Source organism: Nerophis ophidion, linkage group LG02, assembly GCF_033978795.1.
Source record: "Nerophis ophidion isolate RoL-2023_Sa linkage group LG02, RoL_Noph_v1.0, whole genome shotgun sequence".
NCBI lineage: Eukaryota > Metazoa > Chordata > Actinopteri > Syngnathiformes > Syngnathidae > Nerophis > Nerophis ophidion.
In genome coordinates, this window is record NC_084612.1 from 43,652,597 (window position 1) to 43,672,815 (window position 20,219).

Here is a 20,219-nt window from a genome sequence, read left to right on the forward strand (position 1 = left end):
GAGCGTCAACTTTTCAATATTCAAACCATTCCTAAATTTGAAATATGTTCCTCATTCGTTATACATTCATTCTTTCCTCATTTCAGTTCAGCTTCACCATTGGGGCAATTACACGCATTTTCTATGGAAATTGCTTCAGCTTGTTTCAAGAGCTTTTTGCTGTTAAACATAGGTTTTGAAAACAGAGTTCTATTAAGTCCACAGGATTCAGCTGTTACTGGACTTACTCTTGAAATATGGCAAGCCTCTCAGTGTTTTTTTTTTAGCAGCTCATGACCTCGCACAATGGAGAGCAAGGCAATTAACTATAGCACCATCTGCTGTTCACAATGAGTTATAGCAGGAATCATGCTGTCATTCGTGTTAAGGAAAGAATACGGTTAGACATGTGAATATATTGCATTTTATCCTTCAATATTCAATGTGAACTATGACATTTATAAATAACCTTATGAACCTCGGGGATCAGGTTAGAATTTAAAATTGTTGGCTTTGTGTTGACTTTTAGAACACAAGCATTCCCCAACCACAAAGTAACAATTTCTCAACACTATCATTTTAAACGGTTGTAAAAAAAAACATTTTAATTGCTCTGGATCCATTCTTATTTTGTTCATTTGTTTTATCTCTAGAAAAGACTGGATCGATGTAGGCATCTGCTACCCCCAAGGCACCACTTTTGTCATCATCTCTGACATCCACAATCGCCTAACAAAACAGACCCGCAAGACCGGAGTCTTCATGAGGACCATGCAGCGGGAGAAGATCAACCAGTCACACCTGACCAGAGGCTATTACTACTGGGAGGAAGAATCCGGGTCAGTCACACACACACACAAACAGAAGAATCCAGATCAGACACACACACACACACACTCACACTCTCAATTCAAAAATGTATTTTTGTATATTTTTAAGTGTTGCGCTTGCCCTGCTTTTCACTAAAGTAGAAAAACAATAAAGGTTACCAAAGTTAAATAAAAAAATAATCTACGAATGCTAAACATTTTATTCCGGCAGTTGCAGTTGGGACAAAGGTCAATCTATGAAAAAGATAGGGATGTTCCTTCCAATCAAGGTTTTTTGCTGTCATTCCCATACCAAACATGTATTAACTGTTGAACGACTGAAGCTCTACATAAAACACACCACACTGTGTATAAACATACACAGTTAGCAGTTTAAGCGCCTCTATCAGCCAGCCAAGTGACCGGAAATAAATGACCTATCAGCCAGTGGGGATTGGTTTTTGTGGTTAGCATTGAAAAGTATTAATAGACAATGGCCAATGATGGATCTTTTCACGAAATTACTCGATACTAATAGACACATCTCGAGGTAAACAAGGTTGTAAAATCAGTCTCGGAATGTGTAAAAAAGCTGATCGATAGCACAGAATAAGGCTGGAAAAACAACACTTACAAGGAATGGAGTAACAAGGCAGCCCAGAAAGACGCTGGAGAGACAAGCAAAATCTACTAGTTATGAAGGGTGGACAATGACTGAACATACAGAACCAAGATGCAGCCAGGAAGTACTAAGCAAACAAGAAAGTAGTGAAACAAAATAGAAAACTCATACAAAAACGGGAATCCATGAATGTTCATCTTGCATCTTTCTGGTATGAATGCAAGGCTAATATATAATGTTAAATGCCTACTGAAATGAGATGTTCTTATTTGAACGGGAATAGCAGGTCCATTTTATGTGTCATACTTGATCATTTCACGATATTGACATATTTTTGCTGAAAGGATTTAGTAGAGAACATCCACGATAACGTTTGCAACTTTCGGTGCTAAGAGAAAAGCCCTGCCTCTACCGGAAGTCGCAGACAATGACGTCACATGTCTGATGGCTCCTCACATATTCCCATTGATTTTAATGGGAGCCTCCAACAACAACGGCTATTCGGACCGACAAAACAACAATTAATATGAGCGAGGATGAAAGATTTGTGTTTGAGGATATTGATAGCGACGGACTAGAAGAAAAAAAAAAATGTGATTGCATTGAGACGGATTCATATGTTTTTAGAGACATTTACTAGGATAATTCTGGGAAATCCCTTATGTTTCTATTGTGTTGCTAGTGTTTTAGTGAGTTTAACAGTAACTTATAGTCGGAAGGGTTTGTCCACGGGTGTGTTGACGCGCAGTGTCTCAGGGAAGTCTACGGCAGCTTTATGGACGGCACAAGCTCAGCTGATATCCGGTAAGAAGCGACTTTTTACCACAATTTTCTCACCGAAACCTGCTGGTTGACATTCAGTTGGGATCCATGTTCGCTCTGATCCATAGTAAAGTTTCACCTCTGTGTATTTTAAACAAGGAATCACTGTGTGTTTGTGCGGCTAAAGGCTAAAGCTTCCCAACTCCATTTTTCTACTTTGACGTCTCCATTTTTTAATTGAACAAATTGCAAAGGATTCAGCAACACAGATCTCCAAAATACTGTGTAATTATGCCGTTAAAGCAGACGACTATTACCTGTGTGTGTGCGCGGCGCTCATATTCCTAACAGCCCGTGATGTCAAGCGGACACGTCATCATTACGCGACGTTTTCAAGAAAAAACTCCCGGGAAATTTAAAATTGCAATTTAGTAAACTAAAAAGGCCGTATTGGCATGTGTTGCAATGTTAATATTTCATCAATGATATATAAACTATCAGATTACGTGGTGGGTAGTAGTGGGTTTCACTAAAACTTTAATGGCTGATTTCATCCACCTGCTTCGTTTCTCCGCCTTTGGTTTTCAGACAAAGCTGCCTGCAAACAGAGCAGTGGCCAGGAAACGCCAGTAATCAGAAACTGACCAAATTAAGAGTTAGTTGGGACGTAGACAATAATAGTTATATTGGCTTCATACACAAAACATTACAGTATTCCAGGCTAAAACACCTAAGTACAATATATAACAAGACACTTTGTTAAGTTAAGAACTGTTCTAATTGATATACTCGATAGATTTATTGAATTATAACAAAATAGTCCGTTAGGGGTGTCCAAAGTCAGACTTTCAAATCAAAACCAAATGTTTTTCCAAAATACATTGATCTCATGTTACATCTTGTGTGTTGCAAACTAACGAAACGCTGACTGATCATGTGATCATGTGGTGCTTGCAGGCTGCTCTTCCTGAAAGTGCAGGCTCATAATGACAGGGATCAGTTTGCCTTCTGCTCCCTCAAAGGATGTGAGAGGGTGAAGATCACGGCTGTCATCCCTAAAGGAAGTCCACCCAGCAACTGCATGGCTCGGGCCTATCCAAGACACGCCGAGCTGCCTGTTGTGGATGTTCCGATGCCCAGGAAGATCCCCAATGACAAACTGGTGAGAGATCACAAAGGAATCCATTTCATTCTCAGACAAGTATTAGTACTACAAGGAAATCTTATGAAACAATTGTATAAGACATAAGATAATCAGTCATTTGCCTATTTGGTTAGAGGAGGGGAAATTGGACAACTAACAGCCCGATCGTCCAACTCTTATGAGCTTGAATATCCTGGCAAATAATGACATTTTTGCAAAAACTGAATAATAAATTGAACGCCAGCAGTCCAAAATGAGCGAAAGGATTGTATTTACATGATTTAAGATAAATGTGGGATCAAAAATTGTATTTTCAAAGGCACGTTTTTGGTCACAAGTAACATGTCATTTTTTTGTGTTGTTTTGACAAGGGAACCTCTGAATTGTTTTTTTTTACTATTAATATTCTTTACTATTACTACTATTATTATTTTGGCAAATAAATCACTTTTTGAAGAATTTTAATATACTATAAACTAAAAACTTGGTGTCTTGCCAAAATTGTACATTATAATGTCAATCATCCATAGTGGTTTGCAGGTGCCATTTTGAGGTTTGGGGGGATTCGGCTCATCTGCAGTTTTGTTTTTGTCCTGTGTAATATTCTAATGTGGGATTTATCAAGTTTTGTATGTAGAAAATATCACGGGCCACCCTTTGGACAATCCTGCCTGACAGTTGATTTCAAAGAAACATTTTTTAACTACCTCAGCTCTATTAAGTTGTCATGTGTGAGTCTTCTCTCAGATGTCAACAGTCTTGTTTGTTGTGTTGAGCGCTAATTGGTGGTTTGTTTTTTTGCAGCACTCAGCAGAGCACTTACTGGAGGTTAAAATGGAGTCCTATAATACTCGCTTCTTTCACATCAAGGAGGACTTTGCTTTTACTGAGGTACCTTTACTCAACCATTTTCTCCCCCTCACACCCGTTAAGACAGGTGGGCCCAATCTTTTATGACCAAATATTTACAAACCCCGTTTCCATATGAGTTGAGAAATTGTGTTAGATGTAAATATAAACGGAATACAATGATTTTCAAATCATTTTCAACCCATATTCAGTTGAATATGCTACAAAGACAACATATTTGATGTTAAAACTGATAAACATTTTTTTTTTTCAAGTAATCATTAACTTTAGAATTTGATGCCAGCAACAAGTGACAAAGAAGTTGGGAAAGGTAGCAATAAATACTAATAAAGTTGAGGAATGCTCATCAAACACTTATACGGAACATCCCACAGGTGTGCAGGCTAATTGTGAACAGGTGGGTGCCATGATTGGGTATAAAAGCAGTTTCCATGAAATGCTAAGTAATTCACAAACAAGGATGGGGCGAGGGTCACCAATTTGTAAGCAAATTGTCAAACAGTTTAAGAACAACATTTCTCAATGAGCTATTGCAAGGAATTTAGGGATTTTACCATCTACGGCCCGTAAAATCATCAAAAGGTTCAGAGAATCTGGAGAAATCACTGCATGTAAGCGATGATATTACGGACTTTTGACCCCTCAGGCGGTACTGCATTTAAAACCGACATCAGTGTGTAAAGGATATCACCACATGGGCTCAGAAACACTTAATAAAACCACTTTCAGTAACTACAGTTGGTTGCTACATCTGTAAGTGCTAGTTAAAAATCGACTATGCAAAGCGAAAGCCATTTATCAACAACACAGGGGAACGCCGCCGGCTTCGCTGGGCCCGAGATCATCTAAGATGGACTGATGCAAAGTGGAAAAGTGTTCTGTGGTCTGACGAGTCCACATTTCAAATTATATTTGGAAACTGTGGACGTGGTGTCCTCCGGAACAAAGAGGAAAATAACCATCCGGATTGTTATAGGCTCAAAGTTCAAAAACCAGCATCTGTGATGGTATGGGGGTGTATTAGTGGCCAAAGCATGGGTAACTTACACATCTGTGAAGGCACCATTGATGCTGAATGGTCCATACAGGTTTTGGAGCAAGAAATGTTGTCATTCAAGCAACGTTATCATTGACGCCCCTGCTTATTTCAGCAAAACAATGCCAAGCTATGTGCTACAACAGCGTGGCTTCATAGTAAAAGAGTGCGGGTACTTTCCTGGCCCGCCTGCAGTCCAGACCTGTCTCCCATCGAAAATGTGTGGCGGATTATGAAGCGTAAAATACTACAGCGGAGATCCCGGACTGTTGAACAACTTTAGCTGTACATCAAGCAAGAATGGGAAAGAATTCCACTTTCAAAGCTTCAACAATTATTTTCTTCAGTTTCCAAACATTTATTGAGTGTTGTTAAAAGAAAAGGTGATGTAACACAGTGGTCAACATGCCATTTCCCAGCCATGAAATTCTAAGTTAATTATTATTTGCACAAAAAAATTTTTTTTATGAGTTTGAACATCAAATATCTTGTCTTTGTAGTGCATTCAATTGAATATGGGTTGAAAACGATTTGCAAATCATTGTATTTCGTTTATATTTACAGCTAACACAATTTCCCAACTCATATGGAAACGGGGTTTGTACTTTCCAAGTTACCAACCTCCCGAGTTTTAACCAGCCCAGCGTCAATGTCGCAAAGCCACACACATCTTTACCCTCACCCTGCAACTCTTCATACATTGAGCTCGCCAGTGAGATCAGTGAGGAAAGATACATCTAAAAGCCACTGGTTGTCCTGTATCTTTGTATGGTAATCCACATGATTTGAAAGCTTCAGGATGTTTTGGATTTCAGGCAACAGCTCTGTAATTCTGACAGATAATTTACCTCTGCTTTACAACCTTACATCCGCGTGATCTGCAGATCTTTGTGCTCAACATCATTCTTCTCCAAGTGAGCATGGAAAAGCCTACTCTGACAATTCCTGGTCCGAACTATAAACTCAATCTTCACCGTAGGGCTGGGCGATATATCGATATACGCGATATGTCGCGGGTTTGTCTCTGTGCGATATAGAAAATGACTATATCGTGAGTATACGTTCTCATGCAGTTCTCACACAGTTGCTTTTAGCTGCGGGCATTACACTACAGGCTCTTCTCGCTCTTTCCTGTCTCTCCTTCTCACAGACAAGCGCACTTTCTTACACACGTCACATACTGTCACGTCATACGTCACATACGTATACGCCCCCGGGGAGCAGAGAGGTAGCAGCATGGGTAACATTAGCTGTGATGCTAGCGGAGCCGTGCGAGTGGTAATACGAGAGAAAGAAGGTGCGAATGTAGGAAGAATTAATTCCCGAGAAAAACAGCTAAGGGTCCGCCGTCTGGCGGTAGTTTGGCTTCAAGTGGGAATATGTCGAACAAACAACCGTAATCTGTCAAGTGTGGGCCAACAGCGTTGGTATAAAAAGTATCATTATTGCTAATATGTAGCATCATTTGAAAAGTCACCTGCTAGAGAATGAAGAGTGCTTGAAACTCCTCCTGTCAACATCTCCATTCGGTGCCACACGCCCACACCATCAAAATGATGAGGCAAACATTTACAACAGAAATTAATAACGTCCGTAGTAACCTACCACATAGCGAAGGACGAACACTATTTGATTTCCTATTATGCAGCTCAATTTTATTTGACACTTAAAATGTCTCTGATAATCTTGCACTTTCTGTTTTGGAAATGACATGAACATTTGTGCCACTGCTTAACAACTGTTTTATAAATACTGTTTTGGTCATTTGACTTAGTTGTGATTTCTTTCTCTGCATGAAAGTTTAAAATTAGCAAATATTAATGCATTATGAACGATAATGTTATAATGTAGACACAGAATCATCATATTGCTGTGATTATATGTATCAAGTGTTAATTCAAGGCCAAGGCAAAATATCGAGATATACTGTATACCGTGTATCGCGATATGGCCTAATAATATCGAGATATTAAAAAAAGGCCATATCGCCCAGCCCTACTTCATCGTAACAATCATCGCTTCTTTCATATTTAAAATATTTCCATGCAACGCTTACTAGTGAATTATACAATGATAACTTAGAATTTCAGGGAAAGATCCACTTTTTTTATACAGTGCATTTAACCCACTGGTGTGGCCCATTAGTTGTGATGGAGATCAGCCTGAAGAGCGGCAGTTTTATCTCACTAACAAATCCCCTGAAAGATTTAAAAGTATCCATTAACAGTGTCCTTTTAATGGCAAAATGGTGAGTAACTCTTCCCTGCTGCTCATGTCTTCAAAAACTATCCTGATGAAATCACACAATTCTGCCACATCCACCATATCAGTCAAAGGGAAGGGAAAAGCACTTTACATGCGTCAGTATCCTTCCTCAGTTGCTCCTCCACATCCACAGCCATTCCCTTGCATCGCCTTGTAGTAGTGTAGCGGGGGAGTTGCATTTCTTTAATGACCTTTACAATCTGTGTTTTATTTTTAAAGTCGTCAAAACGGCTTTCCACTGCCTCGAGAAAGGCACATTTATAATAACATTTCATACTGCGATGAGGTGGCGACTTGTCCAGGGTGTACACCGCCTTCCGCCCGATTGTAGCTGAGATAGGCACTAGCGCCCCCAGTGACCCCAAAGGGAAAAAGTAGTAGAAAATGGATGGATGGATGGATAGCTACCCGTTTTGATCATGTTAAGCATACACAGCGCATTAATTTAAAAAACTCACAACAATGTTTGCTTCTTTTTTTTTCTAGATCAACGATTTCTGCTCACTGCAGACTTTATGAGAGCCACCAGACATAATAAAACATCAGTTTCTGTGTAAGGTCTGCTGTCATGTTGGTATATTCCCATTTAAGTGAAGAATGTCTCATAGTTGTCACAAAGAAACAGGGTGATGCGGACAGTTGGGAACAAGCGTTTTTTTCGTGCTGCCTCACCAGTTTCAGGTCCTAAATGGCTGGCAAAGTATACCGACTTGTTGGAATATCTACTCAGACTTTTTTTGTCCAGGTGAGATACATGATTTAGGATATAGAATAAACTTACAGGGAGCAAGGAAGCGAGAAAGCAGTAGACGATTCAAAGATGTAAACAGGGAGACACACAAATGATCACGGCGCCACTATAATTTGTTCGTCTGCGATAGTGCTTATAATAACAATATCATGAATACTTAGTAAATACTGAAATCACAAAATGTAAATGGATTATTGTTGGTGCTTTTTAAATGGTTATTTTTTGGATTTTATGGGAAAATAGAGGAGCTCCCATTGGCTCCGCTGTAAGCAGACTTTTATTTACAAGTTAAAATGCTTTTTTTTTTTTAAAATCTGTCCGTCAGAATGATTGTGAACAATAAGTTAAATTCCCCAAAAATTGCAGTTCCTCTCTCAAGCTGCTAAAATGAAGCACAAACAGGAAACGCAGTCAGCAACTACAACAGTAAAAGTGTCGTGGAGCTCAGGATCTTTGTATTTGGCTGGTTTCCAGGTCAATGGGAGGAAGTTGTACCAAGCAGAAGATGGTGTGCAGCTGACGGTCATTGATGGGAATCATGGGAAGGTGGTAGAGAGCAAGGCCTTCAGGAACACGATCCTCCAGGGTGTCCCTGCCCAACTAGACAACTACATCAGTGGACTGAAAGATGGGTAAGATTCAATAATTTAGTAATCAGCCGCAGAGAATCACTCAAAAACGCTTTTGTCTTTCGACCAGAAGATGCCGCCACAGGGCAACTTCCAATCACTACATTGTCTTTTAACCTCAAGGTTGAGGGTTTGATCCCCAGTAGTCCTGTCAACGTACCTTTGAGAAAGATACCATAACTCCTACTTGAAACTGAGCATATATATATATATATATATATATATATATATATATATGTATATATACTGTATGTATGTATATGTGCCCTGTGTTGAGGTGGCGACTTGTCCAGGGTGTACCCACCTTCCGCCCGATTGTAGCTGAGATAGGCACCAGCGCCCCCCACTCCCCAAAAGGGGATACGCGGTAGAAAATGGATGGATGGATGGATATATATATATATATATATATATATATGTATGTATCTATGTATATATATATATATATATATATATATATATATATATATATATATATACTGTATGTATGTATATGTGCCCTGTGTTGAGGTGGCGACTTGTCCAGGGTGTACCCACCTTCCGCCCGATTGTAGCTGAGATGGGCACCAGCGCCCCCCACTCCCCAAAAGGGGATACACGGTAGAAAATGGATGGATGGATGGATACATATATATATATATATATATATATATATATATATATATATATGTATGTATGTATGTATATATATAAAATATGTATGTATGTATGTATGTGTGCTTTAGCATTGGAAAAAGTTTTTTTCAGTGTTCCCGAAACATCCTTTATAGTAATATGATGGATGCAAGCTGTTTTTATGTCTTATTTTATGTTACTGCATTACTGTCCCTGCAATACAGTATAGACAGTGTGTTTACAGTATTATATTTTAAAATCATAATTACATGATCTGTTTATACATTTGGATCTGCACTGTGTGCTCTGTTTACTGTAGAGTTGAAAATAACACACATTGCAGCTTAGAAAAAGAAATAAAACAATTTTTACTGCTATTGATAACATTTTGTGCTTATTTCTGCAGTTCAATTGTTCTCATGACGTCGAAAGGCCGCCTAGTGACAAAAGGACCGTGGACCAAAGTGCTGGAGCGACTTGGAGCCTCCGCAAACATCAAACTGAAAGGTTTACTGTTAACCAACAAATTAAGTTTTAATTAAGAGTGTCTCGATGTGATATTGAAATCAGACATTGGTCCGATATCAGCACAAATGCTTGTTTGGGATTACATTCTCTTATATCTAAAATGTTTAAAATAAGTGCTCTCATGAAGCAGCTCTGCACTGTGATTACCTGTGCAAAGCTGGACAGTCAGTTAACATCGAAATGTCCACCAATCAGCACCCAAGGTTGGAATTTTCTTGTATTTTAATAAAGTAATTTACATTAAGTAAACATGGTAGGCTATATGCTACTAAGAGCTACCAGCCACACAACAGTTAAGCACACAATCTAGACTTATGAAATAGGTGACATTAATTCAAAAATATTGCAGTCAAACCCTTGTCAATACAAAAAAGTATCAAATAATTATACAAACGTAGTTGTATATTACTTACAGATACTAGGTCTCCGAGGCAAAAGCGTACTATTAAAAATCCATTAACAAACGTATCTTTATCATTTAACTTTGTGCATCATGAGCTTAACTCAATGAATGATTGTTTTGATTGATTGATTGATACTTTTATTAGTAGATTGCACAGTTCAGTACATATTCCGTACAATTGACCACTAAATGGTAACACCCGAATAAGTTTTTCAACTTGTTTAAGTCGGGGTCCACGTTAATCAATTCATGGTACACACCAATTCATGGTGTGGTCAGTAGGTGTTTCCAAAAAAAAAACAATGAACACTTCATTTTTAAGACAGCATCAGTCCATGTCAGACATTAGATGATAAATATGTTAGTGTGTTTATATCTACCATTGCAATTTATTTTTTAACATTTCACATTACAAAATAATCAAAGTATGTTTGATTGCAGGCAGCACGGTGACACAGGGGTTAGTGCATGTGCCTCACAATACAAAGGTCCTGGGTTCTAGTGCTGGGTTAATGGTGTTTCTGTGTGCAGTTTGCATGTTCTCCCCGTGAATGCGTGGGTTCCCTCCGGGTACTCCTGCTTCCTCCCACCTCCAAAGAATTGCACCAGGGGATAGGTTGATTGGCAACACTAAATTGGCCCTAGTGTGTGAATGTTGTCTGTCTATCTGTGTTGGCCCTGTGTACCCCGCCTTCCGCCTGAATGCAGCTGGGATAGGATCCAGAACCCCCCCAACTTCTAGAGGGACAAGCGGTAGAAAATGCATGAATGTATGATTGCTGCTGCTATTTTATCCTATCCGTATCGGCCAATACTCAAGGCTCCAATATCAGTATCGTAATCAGAAATGAAAAAGTTGTATCAAGACACCCCTAGTTTTAGTGTCTACTAATTCTATTTTCTGCTGGATTTACTTTCTTTTTTATGCTGGGGCTGCCACATATACTGTAATATTGTACATAGTAATTGGTATATATTGTATATATGTTATAGACATATTATATCTGTGTATATAATATACTGCACACATATTAAGTATATATTGTACATATTCGCAGATATGTTATATTTTATATTGCTATATCTAGTCTATTTATACCTGCATTGTCCTTTCCATCCTTACACTTTCCATCATTGTAACTGAGCTACTGTGTTGAACAATTTCCTTTGTGGATCATTAAAGTTTGTCTAAGTCTAAGTCTGATAGGCATTTGATGCTGCTCTTGTCATATTTGTCAAAAAATAGGTTAAATTAACAAATCCTATTTAATACTTTTTATCATATAGAAATATGCAGTACAGGCCGTCCCTAAAGTCTGGACACATAAGTTTAAATGCATATTTTACACAATTATAGAATATATTTGTATTTTTAATGAAAGGTATATTTGTAAATTAATAAATAGTTTATACTTTTTAATGTAATTTAATGCTATACTTTTTATTTCTGTTATATTATAGAATAAATATTTCACATTATGAAATGTAATAATTGTTGTTATTCAACTGTAACTAATGTATATTATGTGAGTGTAATGCATGTCCGTACTTCAGAAGGAATCTTTACTTTTTGCTTACCACACAATCACAACACGCGCAGTTGTAATTCTATATGAGCAGAGGTGGGTAGTAACGCGCTACATTTATTCCGTTACATCTACTTGAGTAACTTTTGGGATAAACTGTACTTCTAAGAGTAGTTTTTATGCAACATACTTTTACTTTTACTTGAGTATATTTATAGAGAAAAAACAATACTTTTACTCCACTACATTTATCTACATTCAGCTCGTTACTCGCTACTTTTTTTTTTTATCGATCTGTTAATGTTTGTTTTGGTTTGTCACATACCTTCAAAGTAGGATCTACGCATGCCTGCGTTTCACCAATCACATGCAGTCACGGGTGACGTTGGACCAATCAAACAGAGCCTGGCGGTCACATGACCGTCTAACGTTCAACCCGACTTAAGTTGAAAAACTTATTGGGGTGTTACCATTTATGTATATATATATATATATATATATATACACTGTGTATGTATATGTATATATGAGGTAGATCACCTCGACTTGGTCATTTATTAAGTAATTGATTAACGTTGAAAAACTTATTCGGGTGTTACCATTTAGTGATCAATTGTACGGAATATGTACTGTACTGTGCAATCTACTAATAAAAGTTTCAATCAATCAATCAATCAATCAATCAATGCCTACTGAGCCTATGGTGCTATTAAGTTATTGTGGCTCAATGTGCCTTCATTTTTTTTATTTTAATGTATATTATTTAATATATATTATTGTTTTAGTTGTTTAAGAGATATTCCTGGCTCTGAATTTGCTCATTGTTATGTTTATGTTTTAGTGCATTATTTGTTGCTGTAATCATTAAACAAGCAGGTTACTCATCAGTTACTCAGTACTTGAGTAGTTTTTTCACAACATACTTTTTACTTTTACTCAAGTAAATATTTGGGTGACTTTATTTACTCCTTACTTTTACTTGAGTAATAAATCTCTAAAGTAACAGTACTCTTACTTGAGTACAATTTCTGGCTACTCTACCCACCTCTGTATGTGAGTAATGAATTACTTTTATTTCTTTTGTTAAAATAAGCAGGTTTGAGCAGAACTTTTTTAACTAACAAAAATATACGGAATTGTTTCTATATTATAAATATGAAAATGAGCACAGTCGCTGAGTTTATTAGGTTTTTAGTTTGGGTTAATGATCTTAAATTAAATGTCTTTAAAAGCCACTATATAAATCCTAGTTAGTCTTTTATTTTGAAATAACGAAATGTTTCCTCCCCACAGATAAGTTGACTTTTGTTGGGTTCAAGGGCTCCTTTCGCCCTGACTGGGTTCGAATGGAAGTGGACCCCAACAGCGCCAAGATCCACCAGGTCCTTCCCATCCCTGTGGTCCACAAGATGAAGCTATGAGTGGCAAAAATAACTACAAAGAGACTATGTTGGCCCTATATACCCATAAAAATTACACGCATATAATACACTTGTGTAGAAAGCACTGCAGACTGAACTGCTTCACCACCTGGTGTGTTATGAGTTTGGATGTTTTGGGAATGAAGAACAATGTCCACCATGATTCCACACTTGTGTAAAAATGAGGACACGCCATTCCGTTCAAATGTTGTCACGAGACTCAGACTCTTGGGTTGTGCCAAAATGTGTTTTGCTTGATGACGGCTATGTTGTTTTACCAATCTTGCTTACATTGCACACGTGCTAGTCAATTCCTTAAAACTGTGTACAAAGTTTCCTGATGATTTGGGGCAAGGTGCCCTAAATTTACAGTCCAGCACATATGTCAAGTCAAGTGGTCAAATTTGTCAATGGGTGTATTTGTCCAACAAATAATCGCATAGGCAACACATTAGAGGGGCATGGTTTGACTCATTTTCACTCTTTTGTGTGCATGAATTCATGAGGAGAAGAGTTATGAGTTATGTTTTCACATAATGGTACCTAGACCCTCATCGGAAGATAGCATGAAAGGGACAATGTACCTTTTCGTATCTGCAAAAGGTTTGACGCTTATGTTGTATCACTAGCACAGTAGTCGTTGTATACGTTAGCTTTGTATGGCAAACGGAACATGTTAGGCAGGTAAATTTTTCCGTGAAAATTATGTTTTCTGTTCAAGGCCTTGAGTCATGTGTAAGTAGAATTAGATACTGGATTGTGAAAGAAGTTGTTGACTGTTAGAAGTTTCACTCCACTCTATTTTAATGACGATCTTTCCGCATCAGAGAAGAGTGAAACAATTCTTGCTTAGGGTTAACCTCACCATAGAAGATCCGACAATTGTATAGCCTATTTAGTCGTGGCTCACACAAAATAGACAAAATATTTGTAATACCCAAATGTTCGTCACTGGCCCGGCAACGTCTCACTCCACTGTATCTTAACGACTGTTGTTCTGCATCACAAAAGAGTGAAACAAGCCTTGGTTGGGGGTGACTTTTCCTTCGAAGATAAATACTTCGATCCAATACTATCTTCTCAGATCTGTCCTTTCTAATCTTTGAGCATTAACCGATAAAGACTGATTGATTGATTTAATACCCTAAGAATCCCTAAAAATGAGTTATGCCTGCATGCTTTATTATTTAAAAGCATTTATGCAGGGCTTGTTTGCTGTTATTTTTATCGCAAACTCTCTCGAGGAACTTTGGATGTCAGACACAATCTCTGACACAATTTAAATACAGTGGGGAAAATTGTACGTGGGCATGTTTCCCTGCTGATTTTGTAATTTTGTCCTCTTACAAAGTACAGAATAGTACATCATGTTTACTGTGAATTGATTTTAAAGTTAAAAAATGATTATGGTATATTTGAATGCGGGATATTTTGCAGTGTTTCCCAGATGACATGACATATAGCGAGTAAAAACATGAACAATAAAACAAATATGTTAGTGACTGCAAAAATCAGACCTCAGGTCTCCTTACTAGATTTGTCGCTCGTCTTTTCTCTGAAAAGGAGAATCGACAGGGGTCTGAATACTCGCCAAATATAGAAAAGTTGCTAAATTTGCAACACCCATTCCTCATGCCTATTATTCTCTGGAAGACCAGGTGCATATGAGGTGTGTTAAGTAGCTGAGTTACCATGCATACTGTGGCGTTTTAAAGACAAGTCACATAAATGTTTCAAATATTGATCTGCAGAGGCGAATAGGTAGCGTCACAAGTAAATGAATGTGATTGCTTGTAACACATGCGCAGTTCTACCTGACTACATGCTTAAAATTCCATTCCTTGTTTGCATCTCACCCAGTGATTGGTAACTTTTGGAAAGTTTCCCCAATTGACATTGTGATGATGTTCATGTTTGTGTGTGTTTGTGATCCATCTCTGTGTATCTAAGTAAGAAGCCCTAAACAAAACAAAAAAAAGGTTTTATTGTTAAAGAGTCAAATCCAATGCAGAAACATCAATCTCAATCTGGTTTGACAAAGGATCCTCCCTTTGCCGAAATAGCTGGTCTTTTTTCGGAGGGTGTAGCAGTATTTCTGTGTTATGTATGTTGGATGTGTTTTTAAAAAATTAGCAGATAAGAGATATATTTTATACTTATTTATTGTACAGAACACCAGCAGTCTAAATTTTTAAGGGGCATCATCTGAGTTGCACGGTTGTCACTGTCCTGTGTGTACACTTCATGAATGATATCATTCATTCAACCGCTGTGGTCAGAAGTTTATGTACACTATTCTTGGTCATGAATGTTACATGACTTAGGGGCCCTTAATGATGGATTTAAAATTGTGAGTGGAATAAATAATAGGATGTCCGTCTTCAAAAACAATAATTGTGTGCACAAGTTGATATTTATTTTGGTCAAAATGATACAAATCATTTATTGACACAATGGTTAAGTGTCCCTCGTCTGATTCTAAACCAGACACTTTTTCTTCTGACAAGTCAGGTTATTGGACCTCTTTTCTTGGCAGAATCAGCAGAGATCATTTAAGTTAGTTTTCTGGCACTGTGCATACAGATTCTAAGCCCATTCCACAGGCTTAATTGTGTCTTAGCCCATTGTGATGTATGTGGATCATTGTCCTGATGGAATAAAACAGATGGTAGTTTGAAACATTTCGAGTTAAACTGTGGGCAAATCCCCAGTACGTGTGTACTACTTGTACCGTATTTTAATACAAGTATATATTTTGTTTCTGTGTAAATAATAAGCGATAATAAATGATAAATAGGTTGTACTTGTATAGCGCTTTTCTACCTTCAAGGTACTCAAAGCGCTTTGACACTACTTCCACATTTACCCATTCACACACTGATGGAGGGAGCTGCCATGCAAGGCGCCAACCAGCACCCATCAGGAGCAAGGGTGAAGTGTCTTGCTCAGGACACAACGGACGTGACGAGGTTGGTACTAGGTGGGAATTGAACCAGGGACGCTCGGGTTGCGCACGGCCACTCTCCCCACTGTGCCAGAGATCGTCATTGAAGATGTAGTCCTTGCTTGTAATCATTGCGGTTCAAATCAACCATTAATGGCCCAGAATGTACGTAAAGTTAATTCCCAGGATGACTTGTTAATAGTAAACAAAATGGATGTGTTATGTATATGACTTGAGTTTGTAAACTGAATAAAAATGTAATGTTTTTCTTTTATGACTTTTGTACAGAAATAAAAAATACTGAACAATTTGTTTACTTTGTGTTGGTGTCTGCTTGTTGACAGTGTCTGGACCAAGAACACATTAAATCTTTGGTCAGCTGAGTGACACTTTTGAGATTCTCAGTTTATTTCATTAGAGTTTTCTTTCACCCTTCACCAAAAAAGATTATGAAGCGTTGGAGTAGCTAATGACTTTGTCTTTGAACATGTAAATGTCAGAGTTATTTGTTGACGAATCCCGAGATGCAGGCAGGCATGGAGTGAGGAAACATAATTTAATAAAGATACTAAGACAAAATCAAACAAAGGGTTCAAACCAAAAGTGTGCACGTGGGCGGATAATAAACAAAAGGCCTTTAGCATAGAAGCTAACAAGAAACATAAAGGAACTTTAGCATGGAAGCTAGAGGATAACAAACAGAAAAACTCAAAATAGCTAATGGCTAACAAGAACAGCTTAACGCTACGACGACAAGGACAAAATGTAGCATGACAGGTAATAGCTGAAAAGAATCACAGACACGACAAGAGCAACATATGGCAACGACAAGTCCGAATGACAATACACAAGACAAAGGAGGTACAAATAAGAGCCGGCTGATTGGCAGCAAGTGTGGCCAGATGCCAATCAGCCGCAGCTGAAGGGGAACACAGCACTCAGGGAACAAGATAGGGAGTTGACAAATTAAGAGCACTTGACAGGAACTAAAAGACAGGAAATAATAAACACAGGAAACCGACAAATGCAGAGAAAAAAACTAAAACATAGACAAACTGTCAGGGGCAAGCCTGACAGTAAAGATGTATTGAAATATTATTTTTCATAGGAGTGCATAATGTTTCATGAGATTGTTCCCCGATTGTCTCCCAGCTCCTCACAATAAACAAACACAAACGTGTGTTAAATGCTCGCCACCACGTGTTTCCTGGTTAGCTCGTGACCTCATATGTGACGACAAGAAAAGAGCGTGAGAATTATTGTCTGTAAGTGACGGAAATATTTTTTTGGAGCCTTTAAAAACCCTGTTTTAGCTTTTACTTTTACATTTATTTAAAATGTCATGTGTTGTCATTTTAAACTTAACATTTTTTAGATTCAGTTTTTTTTTATTGTTTCACTTTCAGATTACTGTGTGGTTTTACTGTTTTTTATGTGTGTGTGTGTGTGTGTGTTGGGGGGGGGGGGTTGATCTTGGAGTGCCAAACTCACTTCCTGGTTTTAAAAGAGAGACTAAGCTATAGATATGTAAAGAAAGAAGCCACCTTGAACATAATTTTAAAGGCCTACTGAAACCCACTACTACCCACCACGCAGTCTGATAGTTTATATATCAATGATGAAATATTAACATTGCAACACATGCCAATACGGCCTTTTTAGTTTACTAAATTACAATTTAAAATTTCCCGGGAGTTTCGTCTTGGAAACGTCGTGTAATGATGAAATGTACGCAAGACGTCACGGGTTTTTAGGAAGTATGAGCGCTGCACACACACAGCTAAATGTCGTCTGCTTTAACGGCATAATTATACAGTTTTTTGGACATCTGTGTTGCTGAATCTTTTGCAATTTGTTCTATTAATATTGAAGGAGTCACAGTAGAAAGATGGAGTTCGGAAGCTTTAGCCTTTAGCCACACAAACACACGGTGATTCCTTGTTTAAAATTCCTGGAGGTGAAAATTTACTATGGATCACAGCGTGGTCAAGAGAACATGGAACCCGACTACATGTCAACCAGCAGGTTTCGGTGAGAAAATTGTGGTTCTTACTGGAGAAAAGCTGCCGTCGACTCCCCTGAGACACTGCGCGTCAAGACACCCGTGGAGACACCCTTCCGACTATAAGGTACTGTTAAACTCACTAAAACACCCGCAACACAATAGAAAGATAAGGGATTTCCCAGAATTAACCTAGTAAATGTCTCTAAAAACATCGGAATCCGTCCCAATGCAATCGCGTTTTTTGGGGGGGGGGGTTTCTAGTCCGTCGCTATCAATATTCTCAAACACGAATCTTTCATCCTCGCTCAAATTAATGGGGTAATTGTCGTTTTCTCGGTCCGAATAGCACTTTTTGTTGGAGGCTCCCGTTAAAAAAAATGTGAATATGTGAGGAGCCATCAACATGTGACGTCATCGTCTGCGACTTCCGGTAGAGGCAGGGCATTTCTCTTAGCACCGAAAGTTGCGAACTTTATCGTGGATGTTCTCTACTAAATCCTTTCAGCAAAAATATGGCAATATCGCGAAAAGATCAAGTATGACACATAGAATGGACCTGCTATCCCCGTTTAAATAAGAAAATCTCATTTGAGTGGGCCTTTAATGATAATTTGTTGTTTGTTTCCCAAGTGTGTGTGTGTGTGTGTGTGTGTGTGTAAAAGGGAATTAAATTAAAGAGGACCTATTGTGCAAAACCAACTTTTTTTTTTACCTATTGGTACCTGTTTTTGCGTATTTGGGCTCTGCATAAGTGCCGAAAAGCAGGGATATTTATTAGAACAATCTTCCCTTCATTCATTCTTCCTCTAATCGAGCTGTTTGGAATTTGCCCAGGTTGACACGTTTTTAACGTTGGTGACATTAGCAGATGTCTCCATATATGGTAAAGATTACCCAAAGAGGGCTTGCGCGAGTCCGCCATTGTAGCTTGACGCTTTTGTCAAAAGTGGCGTATGGTTCTAACTTGTATCTGTCAGTAGACTCCAAATGGAAGAGTTAAAAACAACAAAATGGCTTACATGGGGGAAATGACGCAGTTGGACCACCCACAAAATGGCGCATTCTTAAGAGACGGTCATAAAGTGGTTTGAAGATGGTCTGTATAACAATCTACGTATGTCGGCAACATTTTGACCAAAAAACAGAGCCGGTCTTAGGCAGGCATATATGAGGGGGCAGTCTGAAATATGAAGGGGGCATCATGTGTGCATGCTGCTCCATCATGCGGTTGAGTATAATCATTTAATTTGAATAAAATCAAGGGTGAGTGGTAATATTTGAGTGGGCTCCGGGCCCCTCTGTAGTTAAAAAGATGGGCCCCGAGGTCAAAAAAGTTAAGAACCCCTGATGTAGACCACAAGGAAGTGTTTAAAATGTAGGAAAAAAATCATTATATGACCCCTTTTAAAACTCTTTGTAAACACTGTAATTGCTATTTGGTTCAGTCCATTTCCTCCCATTCCTATGTTTAATTGAACAATTGAATATACAAACAGACTAAGGCACTTTCAATTCCTTGCATTAGTTAATGGGGCAGGTCTGCCTCCACACAAAGAGGTGTTTATATGTCATACATGTCTTACACTGAGCTTTTAGCCCTTAATACATTATTATATTATACAGTATATATACTATTATTATTATTGTTATTATATTATAACTGCACTATTCCTAACACTGGTGTTTATTGATAGCAGATGAGTTTAGAGTTGTTGCTGCAGGTTTGTAAATGACAAAACGTCGTGGACTCCACGTGTGTTTTGTCATGCATGAATACAAAAAATATTTTTCATTTTTTCCTTATTGCCTTATTTTTCCTTATTACCTGGTACTATGCACTAAATTAGTCTGATTTGTCAAATAGTTTGGCTCTAAAGAAACATTCTACAACCCATGGAAACACCTTAATC

At 38.1% G+C, this 20,219-nt stretch overlaps 1 protein-coding gene across 1 annotated transcript in view; it reads left to right on the plus strand.

Moving 5' to 3' along the window:
• Nucleotides 1–16,616, plus strand: part of LOC133541135 (cell migration-inducing and hyaluronan-binding protein-like) — a 352,912-nt gene extending 336,296 nt beyond the window's left edge. The window contains exons 25-30 of the mRNA XM_061884247.1: nucleotides 633–818; nucleotides 3,130–3,334; nucleotides 4,121–4,207; nucleotides 8,713–8,870; nucleotides 9,889–9,989; nucleotides 13,233–16,616. Of these exons, the coding sequence (XP_061740231.1) occupies nucleotides 633–818; nucleotides 3,130–3,334; nucleotides 4,121–4,207; nucleotides 8,713–8,870; nucleotides 9,889–9,989; nucleotides 13,233–13,360 (865 nt within the window). The 3' untranslated portion in view covers nucleotides 13,361–16,616. The remainder of the gene's footprint in view (nucleotides 1–632; nucleotides 819–3,129; nucleotides 3,335–4,120; nucleotides 4,208–8,712; nucleotides 8,871–9,888; nucleotides 9,990–13,232) is intronic.
• Nucleotides 16,617–20,219: the final 3,603 nt, after the last annotated feature.